This window comes from Typha angustifolia, chromosome 4, assembly GCF_048772165.1.
Source record: "Typha angustifolia cultivar Huaian chromosome 4, ASM4877216v1, whole genome shotgun sequence".
Classification (NCBI taxonomy): domain Eukaryota; kingdom Viridiplantae; phylum Streptophyta; class Magnoliopsida; order Poales; family Typhaceae; genus Typha; species Typha angustifolia.
This window is the reverse complement of record NC_133242.1, coordinates 2,293,917-2,309,747: the sequence shown is the minus strand read 5'-3', so window position 1 is coordinate 2,309,747 and position 15,831 is coordinate 2,293,917. Positions and strand designations below refer to the sequence as shown.

General features: G+C 36.2%; 2 protein-coding genes across 2 annotated transcripts; one reads left to right on the top strand and one right to left on the bottom strand.

Annotated features, from left to right (window-relative positions):
* Positions 1 to 2,232: 2,232 nt before the first annotated feature.
* Positions 2,233 to 7,117, bottom strand: LOC140759704 (SEC12-like protein 1). Its single transcript, XM_073096337.1, has 10 exons — positions 6,812 to 7,117; positions 6,625 to 6,722; positions 5,998 to 6,130; positions 5,481 to 5,572; positions 4,744 to 4,843; positions 4,588 to 4,660; positions 4,392 to 4,512; positions 3,533 to 3,652; positions 2,746 to 2,816; positions 2,233 to 2,666 (listed from the first exon to the last, which is right to left on the bottom strand). The coding sequence occupies exons 1-10, from the start codon at positions 7,007 to 7,009 to the stop codon at positions 2,491 to 2,493; spliced, it is 1,182 nt and encodes a 393-aa protein (XP_072952438.1). The 5' UTR covers positions 7,010 to 7,117; the 3' UTR covers positions 2,233 to 2,490.
* Positions 7,118 to 9,905: 2,788 nt separating this feature from the next.
* Positions 9,906 to 15,197, top strand: LOC140759701 (protein SEEDLING PLASTID DEVELOPMENT 1). Its single transcript, XM_073096333.1, has 9 exons — positions 9,906 to 10,610; positions 11,118 to 11,332; positions 11,639 to 11,789; positions 11,934 to 12,125; positions 12,618 to 12,780; positions 12,909 to 13,144; positions 13,703 to 13,879; positions 13,961 to 14,125; positions 14,659 to 15,197. The coding sequence occupies exons 1-9, from the start codon at positions 10,185 to 10,187 to the stop codon at positions 14,983 to 14,985; spliced, it is 2,052 nt and encodes a 683-aa protein (XP_072952434.1). The 5' UTR covers positions 9,906 to 10,184; the 3' UTR covers positions 14,986 to 15,197.
* Positions 15,198 to 15,831: the final 634 nt, after the last annotated feature.

Sequence of the window (15,831 nt, the reverse complement as noted above, 5' to 3'; positions counted from 1 at the left end):
CTAATAAATAATAATCTTAAGAAGAATCTCAAGCGTATCACCTTTTTTTTTAATAAAATTATAATTTATATTATATATTTTTATTATTTATAAATTGGACTCTATAATTTAACGACTATATACAGAAAATACCGTACTATTAGATATGTTATTAAACTTAACAAAATTTCTGAGTTAAGTTAATTATATTAAAAAAATTATAAAATTACTCTCAATTAAGTCATACTAAGAATGTTTTAATTATTTTTAAAATAAGTATATTTTAGTCATTTTGAAAATAATTATATATTAGTAATTTTAAAAATAAAATATCTGTACTTAACAGAATATTCTCATAGTATTAGTTATATTTTCTACGCATATTACCTAAATTATAGTAATTTTGTTATTAAAAAGCAAGGTATTATTTGCAAAATTTCCTAATCCCAAAGATGAAAGAAAACATATAGTCTTGAAGCAAACTAAAAAAAAGGTAAAAGGTAAAGCAATGTTTGTCCCAGCTCCAAAGTAGTGAGATAAATATATTTAACTCTATTAAATAAATTTTAGAAGATAATTATGTTCTTGTATTCAGTTGCAATACTAAGAAGGGCGTCTCTCTCTTATTCTAATTCTAAGTTGGAATAAAGATAATAATGACCAGTATCCATGGTATTAGTAATATCATGATATTAATTGTACTAAATTTGGTGGTATTTGGTTGTTAGCTATAAATAAGGGATATCTAATTCATGAATAGAAATTTCTTATTCTTTAACCTAATAGACAGTGAGTAATTTTAGTCAAAAATCCAGGAGAGACATGCAACACAAAGTTTCGGAGGTAAACTCATTTTAAGGGTGTGGACATAAAATGTGTTTAGTCCTATTTAATGATATTGTGCATGTCACTACTTAGTTTAGCTCTAAAATGAGTAATAATAATATCCTCAGGTGAAGTGAAGTTGAAACTAAGGAACCCAAAGAAAATAAGTAGATAATAGAAGGTCTTGGAATCAAGCCACTTAAATGATTCGCCTATATCATACACTTCCAACTAGACCAAAAATTATGCCTAGGCTCTAGCTCTACTAAAATTTACATCCCTTATTTCTCCCCTCTTTGTTAAGGAATCGGTGTCTTCCTCTCCTCCCTTTCTCGTAGCCTGTGTGGCTAAGAGAGGGGAGAGGTTTTCCCTCCGGCTCGAGAGTCCTTTTTCTCTCTCTTTCTCCTGTCTTTCTCATAGCCTATGTGACTAAGAGAGGAGAGGTTTTTGCTCCGACTAAGAGAGAGTATTTACTATCTCTCTTTCCTTCTCTTTCTTTGCTCGCCTTTCTTTTTTCTGTTTTTCTTCTCTATCTATATTTTCTTCCCTTTTGGTTGTCCCCCTTCAAGTAGTCGTTGTCTTCTTCTCTATCTATGTTCGACTTGGTGTGTTTCCAAAAGTTGCATCTACACTAATAAAATATAATATCTCGGGCTTATTGACATTCATTTTAATTTAAGTGAATGCCAAAAAATACATTCTATCAACCTTTAATAGAAGCAAAGTGGAAATATATACAATTTTGTTTAAATGATTTCTTATTGAATATTACCGATGCTACTTCTTGTTTTCCTATAGTGTCCAGGACACCAGGACCTATACTAAGAATCATTTTACCTCTAAGCTTTTTTCTTTTGATTTCATCCTAAAATTGCTCTCTGAGTACATATTTATTTAGCAATAGTTAAATAAGTACTTTTGTCATCTCTCTTAACAACTTTGTCGTTGTAGTTCAATTAAAATTTTTGGAGCATAAGACAAAATAAAGCTTAGAAGATAAGTTAACTGTGTAAAATATATTTAACATTGTTTAATAATATTGTGCATGCTTTCCAATAGGATAATATTGGAAAATACTCAAATAGTTTACAAGCCTCATACTGCATTATTATTCTCGGATTTGAATTCAACAGCATTGATTTTATTAGGACATTATTAAATTTCCACTTATCTCAAGCAAACAAAAGATAATACTGTGCGTGCTTACCATGTAAGCTTATTCCAATCTATAGCTTATGAGTTCTTAAAAAAAAATGCCTGATGAACCTGAATAAAATAAATAATGATTGAAGGCCATGGAATCGTGCCAACTAAACGGTCTCTCACATCATAAAAATTTCTTATGAGCAAGAAACAGAATATTCGGCAGATATCACCTGTTTCTAATGAATGTAACTGTTCATAAAATGCTACGCAGAGTCCCAATAATTGCTTATAGTATTTCAATACTCATTCAGAGAATAGAACTCATCAGTTTAACATATATATGTTTGAATCTATGAAAGATAGAGCTCAAGAAACAATAAGAAATCAATACATTTGAGGGACATGAAAAGATAAATATCAGTCAACACAGAAGTTCTCTGGTGCAACAATCAACGGTGAACATGCCGTGAAATTAACACAGTAGTGCTGCCTACAAAGAACCTTAGTACAATAGTTCTCTAGATTTAGAGATATATATGGTCACCATGGGTTCCGGTCATCTGGAAGCTGAGAATCCTTGAAGGCTCCCCATGGTTTTGCAGGTTGATGCCTTCCGAGGGGAAAGTTCCAGAATGAATCAGAGTGCTCGTAGAATATATAGAATAGAACAGCTGAGCCCACAAATAAGGACAGGAGTAGAAGGTAGATCTGCCACACTGCAGGAGACAAAGGAACATTCAGAATGATGAGTTACCCTAAATACCAAATGCAGTTTGAATGCTGAGATTCATATACCTTTCCAATCGCCTGGCACATTGAGCTTTGTGACCACCGCCCCCCATTGATTTGAAGTGGAAATCACAACTCTGCAATATCAGCAGATAAGGCTGGTAAATAGATGCCGAAACTAATGGCAAATGCACAACAGGAAATAGCCCAAAATTGCAGTAAAGTTCATAGGTTGCAAATTAGGAAGAAAAAATATTGTAATCAAACAGGCTGTGCCACCAAAATCACATAAATTTATTAAAAAAAAGGTGCTAGATGCTGAAAGAAAACGAGTAATGATGTTAGCTTAAAATACCAGCGCAGGATCCACAAGAGACAATATGATTAAGGATATGGGAGACGGTAAATTAATTCTCAGTGATAGACGAGTAGAGATGGTAGATTGCACCAGTAATAGATATTTATGCTGATATTCCTATGAATGGCGTGTTTAGTTGAACTTGTGGACTTTATTATGTCTGAACTAATCTGTCCTGGTAAATTGTCCTGTATAAGGGATAAAATAATCAACGCAATAAGAATATTCTCAAACTCTGAGCCAACAGAAACCTCTTGACGAAAATAGAAATTCAGCCACCTCCTTGCCGTTGGAAATAAAGAAAGATTAGGCTGATGGTCTGCAGCCCGAATTCTCATTGTATTTTGGAAGGCAACATATATGCCAAATAAGCTAACAAAGTAAATATAGACTAACTGGGCTTTCACTTCCACGATATGATATCCTAATGCAGATGATGAAGTATATCAAGGTAAGAAAGTAAGGTATATTTTCTACATAGGTCATGTAAATTACCTTTCTGTAGGACAGAAGTCAATTGCAGAAATTCTTGTACCAAGATGAACCTTCTTGCTCCAATGACAAATCTCCATTTTCTTTACTTCAGCTACACAAAAGTCGCCATCATTGCTCCCCCTGAAAAAAGTAATGCAACCATCTAAGTCAGTAACACTTCTATGGCCAAAGGAATCTAATATGTCTAATATGAATATAACAAAAAATTTAAGTCATTTACAGGGCAGAAAGCTAACATACTGCCTCAGGGAGATAATTACTGTAGCAAGGATGAAAGAGACTTTAGTGAGAGTTTTGAAATGTAGGTGAAGATCATGAGTAAATGCAGCACTAAACTGTAGTGGAATAAAAATATACTGGATCACCAGTAAAAGTAATGGCCAAGGCTACTCAAGTAAATCTGTCATACAACCACACAAGTTCATCCAGTTTAAGGGAGAATTCCTTACTAGCACTAAAATAATGGCTCAGCTTCGGGGATAAATTGATGCCTGTGAGGTGTTTTATGTTTTGGACAGCACAAAGTTCTGTGACATTGTATGGCTCAATTTTACAAATAAAAAGGAAAAAAGAAAAATAACAGAGGGCATAGACACATATGATGAGCACGTAAGACAAGCATATCAAGGTGAATGTGCAATGAAGAAGTAAAGCATAATGAAGTTGAAGAGATTATTGTCTGCCTATGTAATGACAAAATACAAAAGGCAAGTAGGAGAATTGGTGAATATATCTTGGATAGTAATGCAACAAGATTGCAAGTGTTCTCAAATAGAAGACAGATTTAAAATGTTCAAATGATATACGCACAAAGATAGTTATAAACAAGAAACAAAGATCAGCCATTTCAACAACTTACAGTGCAATGTATTTTCCATCCAAGCTGATTGAAAGTACAGAGGCAGGCTTTCCAAGTAGCCTTTTGTGTCCAATTCTTTCCCACGTACTCATATCCCAAACTACAGTGACAACCTTTCCATCTGTTTTGCATATCAAGATTTATGAAATACAACGGCAATTAATAGATTGACTCTCAGGTTCATCAGAAAGCTTACTCTTTTCAACTGTGCAGAACAGGAAAGGTTTAGTTCCATCCCTAGAAAACCGACAACATTCAATCTTCTCATTCTGCAAACAAGAAATAACAGAAAACATAAGACCAAAAGCACATAGGCTTTCTGTTTGCGCAAGAAGAAAAAATGACTCTATACCGAATTTCGAGTCAAATTAACCAGCGGAACTCCATCGTTTATCTTCCATATTCTTGCAGAACCATCAATAGATGTTGACACCAAAAACTCTGAGTCTAAGCTGTAGGACACAGTCAAAGTGAATATTTTTAAATCAGCATCAATCATAAGAGAAGCAATGTACACGAATAACTCTTCAAACAGAACATTTAGGTAGTTAATCTTGTGCAGAACTCATTGAGAGATTTTTGAAAATCTATGAATCTACAGGAATACATGCATAAACTTCTGCATCAGAGTCACAAGATTTGTTATAATATTTTGGAGCTTACATACCTTGTAGTTATCCAAATTTATCTGATTATAAGAATATCATGTATTGCTCGTACACCCTCTTATCTAATGTGTACTGAAAATACATAATCAAATTACAGATGATTCCAAAAGAAACATAACTGTCCCAGTGACAAGATAAAAGGAGAGCTATTCACAAATTTTACCAGTGAATTTACATTCTAAAACAGATGAAGGTTAACTGCAGAATGACTACATCTGTGGATTCACTGTGAAGGTGACTTTATAATGAGAATGAAAGCAGTGTTATAGAATTGAAAGAGTCACTTCTTTTTTCTATTATTGTTATACAGTATACAGACAATAAGAGGTGCAAGCATAATTATGCATAAATAAATTCATACTCATATACAATTATGAGGATCATGTCCACTTCCATGAGAAAATAGTATGTATTCCCTCACCTGATATCCATATCTCGAAAAGATTTATGAGCTTTAGGTTCATCTAGGAGCACATTCAAGCTTGGCCAATGCAATATCCTAAGATGACCATCCTAAGATAACAAAAATTCTTATCAAAGACCAAAAAGAATTATTCTCCTTCCATAAGATTAATGATAAATACTAATCTTTTACTAAAAGAAGGAGCCGCATTAATAAGCAAACAATGTCGGGATAGAAAAAGAGTGGCTGGAAGGTGTCAACATTCTAGCAGTCATATTATCGAGATAGCATTTGATATATTAAATTAGAGATGGTAACTCTTTTCCAAGGCAAGCTTCTACGTAGCATAGATTATTTGTGTAGTCATTTATTTTCTGCATGATTTTTTTCTGTGACTATTACCTGGTTCATAATTGTTTCTGCAAGTCAATGCTTTCTCTATTTGTTAGCACCTAGACACAGCCCTACTATATACAGGATTGTTTGAAGTACTGCTTTCCTAATATAAAATCAGAGATAAGCCACGGCCACATACCTCACCACCCATGGCAAATTTAGAACCATCTGTGCTAAAAGCCAGGCATTTCTGGAGCCCAACAGATTGAAGCTGTGGAATATCTCTAGAAAGAAGACGGACAGAAAATTCTTGATGAACCAACTTAATTAATCTGCACATGCAAGAGGGGCTTAATCAGTGGAATCCTTTCACAGCTGATAAGAGAAAATATGAACAAAGCAATACAAGTACATGTCTAAGTAAGTCGGTAAGTAAATCCTTGATTGTTATGGAAGTTTCTGGATTTCAGAAGTCCTGCTTTAGTTTAAAAAAAAATTTATCTCTACTACTTATGATCAAATAAGAGTCGGTTGCAGTCATGACAAGCGACATACGATCACAATATGACTATAATCCAAATCTTCAGGTGCAACATGCCAAAATTTCCATCTAGTCACTTGTCCATAAAAAGGGACGAATTTTCCAGTGTTTGAATCCATTTGCCAATAAAACTCATAAGTAAACCTATGCTCGGTTCCAGTGTAACTTTTTAAAACTTTCTCGGTCATTTTCTACAAAGCACAACATCATATCCTGCATAATTGAAGAAATCGGTAGGAAATTCGACGTAAACAATAACAACAAGAATAAAGTCACGAAGCTTACTTGCAACCATTAGAGGTGGCACAGACGAACTCATCCCCACTCGGGTGCACCGCGAAACTCAGCGGATCGCCATCTTCTTCCCGAATCGCAAACCTCACCTACAGGAACAACGATTCCACGATATCAAAACAACAAAAAGAAGGCAAATTTGAGGAGGAGGATTAGGGTTTAGGAAGCAAGAACGCACCAACGGATCATTGGAGAGAGAAGTCGTCTTGGGATCGAAGGAGAAGATCTCGAGCATAGCAGGGCAAGAAGAGAACCCACTCGCCGCCCTCCCCATGACGACCAGGACGGTATTCTCGCGCCGCCGGATCCATGCGGCGCACGTCACCGCGCCTTGGGCCCCGGAGAGAACCAGCTCCTTCTCGCCCTCGCCTTCCATGAACACTTCTCTTAGCGCGATTCCGCTGGTGGGAATTTTGTACTGATTTTATAGAGGAGATGACGCGTTTAGATAGCGATTATATCAAAGAGGAGAGAGCGGAAGCAGCGGAGAGAATAAACCGAAAGGGCGAAATTATGCGGTTTGAGATACCATTAGGCTGCGTGGTGGGTCCCAGTGCTGTGTTGACTTTATTAAATGTCAACGCTTAGGTACGAAGACTTTTGCTATCCCTGCCAAAGTAATCAAGGCTGCTTGTGATCGGTTCTGAGTTCGGGTCAATTAAACTAGGCCTACATTTGATACCAGTCAAGCTTGATAATTTTAATCAGACTTAAATTTTATTTCAGAGCTTGAGAAAGACCAACTCGATAGAGCTCAATTTATGCATACTAACTGAGATTTAATTTATTATTTTATTTAATTTTACAAAGTGTAGCCCACCCAATATTTAATTCAAGCTTAATTCAAATTAGATTCGAATTTAGTTTAAACTTAATTCAAACTTAATATGAAATAGTCTTAAATTTACTTATCAAGGGGCTCAAAAAATAAAGTTTAATTACAATAACACCTACTAAACTATAGGGTAATATAGAAGTGATACTGTGACATTTTAAATGCTACAACCATACTCGTAAATAACCGGAAACGTAACAGTGCAGGCGATGCTAAGAGAAAATGGTTGGTTACTCTTTTATTTATGTCCATGTGGTATTATTATCTATTTTTATTTATCATTATTAGAAGAAATACGGATTACTTATTTTACCATTTGTTATGATTTGATCGGGGGAAGAAATTGTGGCAATTTTACCTTCTCCGCTCTCCATCCCCTCTGACTCAATCACAATGACAACCTCTGAGGATTCTGAACCGCTAATCTCCACTGAAAACATCAAGAGCATCGTCAATGAGGTTATGCGAATTTGCATAAGGCTTTTACTACACATGAACAATAAGGAGAAGAAGGCAAGTGTAGGCACTATTATAGGGCTCCGGTGAAGTGATCCATCCTATAACTATTTTACGAAACTATAGGAGATAACTTTTTAGCAATTAACTTAATTTTTTTTATCCAAATTGTGAGAAGGTAACTCATTACCAAGCTCAACTGGTTTATTACCTCCTTCAATGGAATGATCTCCATCTTTGCATCTTTTATTATTCTCCTTTTCCACTACTTTAGCTGCAGAACACACAATTCCACAATTCTTCGCAGCTAAGAAGGCTTAAGAAACTTGGGGCTTGTGAAGCATCATATTGTGAATCTGATCTATTTATCTCATATGCAAGTTGGCACCAAAAGTATAAAATTAAAAAGAAATGTAGAAGAGGAATATTTCTATCCTAATATATAATATTTTTATATTCTAAGAATACATTTTTTTGGTATAAATTTCACACATGAATCACCCGTGTCGTGAATATTTTCAGTCAAAAAATAAGACGACAGTATAACAACAGGGTAACACTGCATTGCCCAATTAATTTAGGAGGTCTAGTTATAATCACTTCGATATTACTTTATAATTCAATGGGTGTTAATGTAATTAAACCAAAAATAAACTTAAATTAAAATTAATCAATTCAAATTTAATTTTCACTTTTACTTAAAGTTAATTTTAAGTCAATCAGCCAAACAAACTGATACTTTCTTCTGATAAGAGAGTTCCTTCATCGATAGTAATTCTTGCTTTGTAAATATGCATTAGACCTGCCATAAGTAATAAGCTACCATCATATACAACTTTTATGCTAACCATATCATCAAACTATACACATCAATAACTCGTACAACAATTCCCAGTGCAGAGAGCTGCCTCGTTTTTCGTAGTTCAAGAATCATATATTATATGTTAATGATAGGCTAAATAACTATGAATTAAATGATTGAGCCAACCTTATAGAAAAGTGGAATTATATTATGAGCCAAGATAGTCGAGCGAGAAGAACAAACTAACCAGAGCAAATTTGGCTCAAAATTGCAAGAGATAAGCCTAGCTCATGCAAACTTGAGGCTAATCCAAGCTCTAGTGGTGCAAGGGAATTAAGTTAGACCAAATCGGATATGTCCTAGATTCAAACTCAGACTTAAGCTGACCCAATCCGACCCAACCCAATAGCTAGCTCGATATCTAATCTCCCCAACAAAGGGACCAGTCAGGAGGCCCTCCATCTATTGAACTCGGAGGGTACCACTAAACTATCGCAATCGATATCAATGAAGAGACGTCATCCATATGGGACAGATTTTCCATCAAAAACTGGAGGGAACCACAATTTCACAACCACAAAATTTGGGGAATTTTTTTTATTAAAAAAAAGAAAGAAGAACATAAAAGAAAGAGTCATTTTGCATATCACCACCAACATTTTTCTCATATACCAAACAACTTCCTTTTATGTGATATTTGTAAACTGCTTTTTATAAGAAAACGTTCTTTTATTAGTTCGCCATCGCAACAATAGCACATTTAACTCAATAGATTATAAGGAATATCATCTCGACTCCCAGGATCAATGAGATCTAATGCGAGTCAACTCGTTAGGATCTACTGGAGCACATCGTTGAGTGCACGCTAGCCATTAACAGTACACATCAAATAATTATAATTGTACTAAAAATTAAGAGCAGGTGCGATCATGGCTGTCCAAAGTGAATTAGCATCGTAACAGACGTCCGATAGGATATCGTCCGGCTCCGAATTTGATCGCATTTCGTAAGCTTGGTCAAAATAAGGAAAAGAATAAGTAAGAGTAAAGACGTAATATGCAAAAAAAGACTCCCAAAAGGGAAGAAAAGACCGAACACCTCTCCTTCGTCCTCCGCCACAAGTATCAAGTATGTGGACCGCAGCCCACAAGTGAATGCGGGTGTGTGATCCCACATTTTTCGTTCAACAGCCGAGAAGAGTTCGTTGCGTGCCTACCTCTCGAACTCCTTCCACCCTCCTGAAATAAGAATTAAAATAGATCCCCTTCGAATCTTCCCTTGTTTTATTCCCCGTTCCCTCTCTCTCTCTCTCTCTCTCTCCCTCTCTTCTCCTCTACCCCCCACCCGTTCGGCGAAATATCCCACTGGAACCATTTATTAAAGCCCTGCTCCGACCTCCCATTTCTCCAATCCCGACACGTCTCGGATCTCAAAACCACAACCGGTTCGGAAAACGAGATGCTGAAAGTTTTGTGTCCCGCCTCTCTCCAGCATCCCGTACCAGCCTTGGTGATTTCTTCTTCCTTTCGCCGCCTCCCCGCTCCCCGAAAAGCGATCGCGCCGCCCTCAATTCGCCGGCCTAGCGGTGAAAGATGCGCTCCTTGGAGCAATGGGGGCCACGTGGGCACGTCGACGACGAGGACGGATGGATCCGGCGGCGTCGGTGGCGGAGCTGCAGGTGGTGTCCATGATGAGCTGGAGCAGTTCCTGGAGCTGGTTCCGGCGAGGATGAGGAGGGAGCTGGTGCGGCACGGGGAGATAAGGGAGTTGATTGAGGTGGTGATGGATCTGGGGAGGAAGCCGGTGGCCCGGTTCCCCTCCGGGGATTGGGTCATGTCGCAGCAGCCCGTGGGTCTCGAGGATCTCCGACACGCCATCTCGAAGGTAATTATCGTTGGAGGTTGGAAGTTTATTGGTCTACGGTTTTCTTTTTGGGTCCAATTTAGGATATTAGATATCCGTACGGTTATGATGGTGTTCCATGTTGTCTATTGTTTAGCTTGTAGCTCTATATTGGTTCTTGAAGGAAATTTGATCGGATAAAAATATTCCAAGTTAAATACGTTTTGATTATCTATGTTTTACAAGTGATCGGATTGAACCTGGGAATCGGAAGTAGAGATAGTTTGGATCCCTTACTTGGCAAGTGTTGTTGTATTTTATCTTCTCATTTGAAACTTTAATCATTCTTTGTTATCCTAGGAAGAAATTTTTCATCTTGGTAATGAATTGTGTTAGTACAGTCTTTTATGCCGGTCTGGTTGTGATATTATTACTTAGAAGTACAATCATTCTTCCACTTTGGTCGTGCATGATTTAGATAGAACTTTATCATTTGCATTTACCATTATCTTGTGGAGAATACTCATTTCAGTGTGGTCTTGTTTGCAGGTAGGTGACTTCTCTGAGGACAATCGCTCTGGGATTAACCATTCCCTACACCGAATTAGTGCTATTCGGAACCGCAAGAAGCAAATAATTGGTCTCACTTGTCGAGTTGGTCGAGCTATATCTGGAAGTGCAGAGATGATACGTGATTTGGTTGAGAGTGGCGGTTCCATCTTAGTGATTGGACCTCCAGGAGTTGGAAAGACAACCTTGATAAGGTAAAGTCTCATTTTAGCGGAAGCCATGCTAGAAGTAATTGATTTGTGTTAATTCTGAAAAAAGGAACTATATTATGTCAACAATATTACTATTATGTTGTCTGTCATTCTAGCCTCTCAAGGAGAGATTCTAACTCTCTAGTTCTCACACCTATCTATACCGTCCCACCTTGACTAAGGATATTATATGGTTAAAGATTATCTGTGCTGCAGCTAACTTGCATTAGAGAATCATTCAAGAAGGCCAGAAAATGTGCCTCATCTTATTCATGATATTAATGTCTCCAAATGGTTTTCTTAATGCAGGGAAATGGCAAGAATTTTAGCAGATGAACGACTGAAACGAGTTATTATTGTAGACACATCGAATGAGATAGGAGGTGATGGGGATGTACCTCATTCTGGTATTGGTCGTGCAAGAAGAATGCAAGTTCCTAATGTTAGCATGCAGCACAATGTGCGTCCTCAATAGTGTACCTCACACCTTGATTTAATTCTTGAAATTCTGTAGAGTTCAAATTCTTCTGAGCAGTGTCACTAGACACCATAAGAAAATTTATTAATACAAAGTGGAACTTAAAAAAATTGTGATGTTCTACAGGTTATGATTGAAGCGGTTGAAAATCACATGCCAGAAGTCATTATAATTGATGAAATTGGCACAGAACTTGAAGCGATGGCAGCCAGCACTATTGCTCAAAGAGGTGTTCAACTTGTTGGGACAGCACATGGAGTGACAATTGATAGCATTATTAAAAATCCCTGCCTGCAGATACTTGTTGGTGGGATAGAGGTACAAATCTATGTTTCAGAATCTTTCAAATTGCAATTATATTGCTGTAATGTCATGGCATTTGGTGAACGAACCAAGCATCTTGTTGAATTTATGAATTAGCTAGCCCTATGAAACAAGATCTGGAATCTATCAGTTAATTAAAGATATCACTCAGCAATACATGCTAAACAAATTTGCTTACCCTCTATTGGTCTAATCAACCTTTTCTTTCACTATATTGAACTGTCAATTGTTAATTAAATAGGTGAGGTATTTATAATATATTTTGGTGAAATCAACTTCATAAAGTTGATGTCAACTTGGATTAGCTCGACAAGACTCAAGAGCTTGGTTCAAGCTTGTTAAATTAGTACAGTAGCTGAGGCTGAACACAGCCTGACTTGAGAAACTCTGTAGCAGTTAGATTCAGCTTGACTGCCAAGTGGGTGATACCTATTACTAGAACACCTCATCAAGAACATAAGTCATATTTCCTATCTATGCATGCAGAGTGTCACACTTGGTGATGAGGAGGCACGGAAAAGAAAAGTTCAGAAAACTATTCTTGAGAGAAAAGGACCTCCAACATTTACTTGTGCTGTCGAGATGATATCTAAGACTGAATGTCGGGTGCATCACAAGTTAGAAGCAACTGTAGATGCTATTCTGGCAGGTAATATTTTGTCGTTTGTAACTCATTACCTGTTCAAGTAGTTCCTTGTCATTTGTTCATTAATTATTTAGGCACCTTTATAAAAAAGATCTGGTCTTATTTTAACATCTTGTTTTTATCTGAAATAGGAAAATCTCCTATTTTTGAAGTACGCAAGGTAGATGGAAGAACTAATGATTCAAGGATATCTATGCCAACATCAGAGGAATATGAAAAAGAATCCTCAACTCCCTTTAAGGAGGATGTGACAAGCAAAAGACTGCCTTGTGGACATGATTCTGATACGAGTTTTGGGTTTACAAGAGAAAAAAGATGTAATACATCAGTGTCAAAGAGATCGCCAGTGTGTGTGTTTACTTACAAGGTAAGTGCATTGACATACCAGTTACAAAAACTGTTCATCATCTATTGGGACAGCTATAGTACAACCAAGCATTGATGAGGGTTCACAGTCTGTGTGGTGTCAAATTTATTGCTTCTGAAATGTGCATTTTTTTTCTTTACCTATGCTTATTTACTGCTTTGATACTTCCTTTTCTTGTTCAACTTAAGCTGAGTCCCCGGCTCAGTTGTACACGTCCAAGCTCCCCTCCTTTATAGAAGCTACTATGTCCTAGCACTTGTTTGACCGGTACCTGTGTTGTTCTACTCTTCGCTAACGTCAATCTTGTGTAGCCTATCCTTAATTGTCATCTTGTCCATATATAGTTTATATACTCTCCAAGAAACTTTTTTTAAAGTTTTCAATACTAGTAATATATTCAAATTTTAGGTTCTTCCTTCCAGCAGGTCTTTGTTATTGTCTCAATTATGCATCTCTATTTGACTGATTTCTTTTTTTGATTGTAAGTAGAAGAATTGCTTCACTAGAACGATAAACAAATGAGATAATACTGTTTTTCCTTTGTCGGTTTACTGCCAGATCTTGGAATCTGATCTGCTGCAAGTAGCAAAAGTGATGGGATTTGAGAGTGACTTATACATAACTGATGACATTGGAACTGCAAATGTAATTCTAGCATCAAGTTCTGAAATGAAGCAGAATCCTTGGATTCGCAGTGTTGCTAAGTACCGCCAGATTCCAGTATTTGTAATCAAGGTATCATCCATGGATCCTTATTGTTATGTATAAAGTGATCTTATTACTGATTTATTGTCCTTTATATTTTTCAACTTGCAGGCAAACACCATGGCACAGATGGTAAAGGCTGTCAAAATGATTCTTGAGATGGATGATTTTGGTTCTGGATTAAAGAGGCATACTAACATTAAAGAGGGAGATGTAGAGATTGAAGATGATGCGCCAAAAAGAAAACCGTCCTTGGAGGAGATTGACGCATTGGAGGTAATATTGTCGAGTACATATCGTATACTTACTGATCCCGGATACTAGAGAATATATAAAAAAAAAAGAGAGGCTAAAGTTTAAGCAATACTGATTGAAAATGGGTGTCACTTTTTTTCAGTTTATATAATTTATACCAAAGTACCAAGTGATGGTAATTGTTCAACCTCATTGATCTTCACGCTTACTTACTAGCAGCCTAACGCTCATGGTTCTTCATCTCTTCATCTGGCATTCTCAATTAGCTTGTCTTGTTTATAAAATGCTGTAAAATGTGTAACGTATGGTATTTTAACAGATAATCACATGAGGTCTTTGATCATCATTTCATCATAGGCATAAGTTACATAATCTGATTTTGGATTTTAATTGTTGTAATCTTACTATATTAATTAGGCTTAATTGTTTCAATCTTGAGATATCTTGATTTATTCTTTGGTGTGTCAGTTTTCTTCTTTCTTTAAGGTTGCCTAAAATGAAATTCAATTTTCGACCCACAATATATTTCTAATAAGGAGTTGTTGCTTTTGTAGGAGGTTCGACTGGCTATTGAATACATTGTAATTCCTGGCGGAGAACCTGTTGAACTCCTTCCCAGATGTTCGGAGATAATCGCTCGCCAACTGGAGCTTGTGGAGAGCTACCAGCTTGCTGCAGAGACCTCAGGAACTGAGTTGAACTCTAGGTTGCAGATTCTTCCAATGAGGATAAAAAAGAAAAACCTCTCTCTTAAGTCTCCTGGAATAACTTCAACTAAACAAGGAGACCTTAATTCATTAGTCGGTGAGAATGGGGGTGCCAGTGTTATCAGCGAGAATGGGGGTGCTAGTGTTACTCGGTTGCCCCTTTTGCCCGAATAAGTGGTTGTCATGAAGTTCTCACCTCTCTCACTCCAAAAAGAAAGAAAAAAACCTCCATCGCCATTGTACATCATTAATCCATAGTTGTACAGTATCATGTACAGAAATGTAAATCATAACTGCTATTTTCTGATCAAAATGGCAGATTACTTGTAATTCATATTGGTTTTTTCTTAATTAAAATAGATGACACAACCATTAACTTCGTCTCAGCTTATTCTTGTTCCTTACTTTATACCTCAATTTTCAACACTCTGAGCCCAGCTTATTTAGTAATATTCATGCTTGATATCTTACTCATCATTTAATCTTGCATGTACAACAAGAACAAAAAGAAAAAGGAAGAAAAATTAAACTAAGTATGCACCAACCGAATGATAAATAACTAAATTAGAATAACACATAATTATAAAAAAAATTAAAATATTTGATGAAATGGAGATATCAAATATTAGAATCCAACAAAAAATAAAGTGCAACCAATCCTAACTGAGCATTATTAATTAATTCTCAAAAAATAAAATCTATCTAACAGAAAATATATAAGGAGAATTGGAACCCTAGATAAAATAAAAAATATTTATGTATACTCTTTTATTTCCAAATAAATACATTTTATTATTAGAAATTATATTATATAATAAGACATCTAAATTTGATTAATTGAGAAAATTTAGATATATTTTATTTCATTCTTGTTTTAGTGGTTCTCAGGTGTTTTTTTATGGATCGCCGTTTCTAGTATTGCTCTTATTAGCTTAGGATACGAGTCGAATAATAAATATTCCTTTTCAGGTGGTCTACGAGCTGCTGCTCAATCTATGACTATTAGTTATGAAATACCAT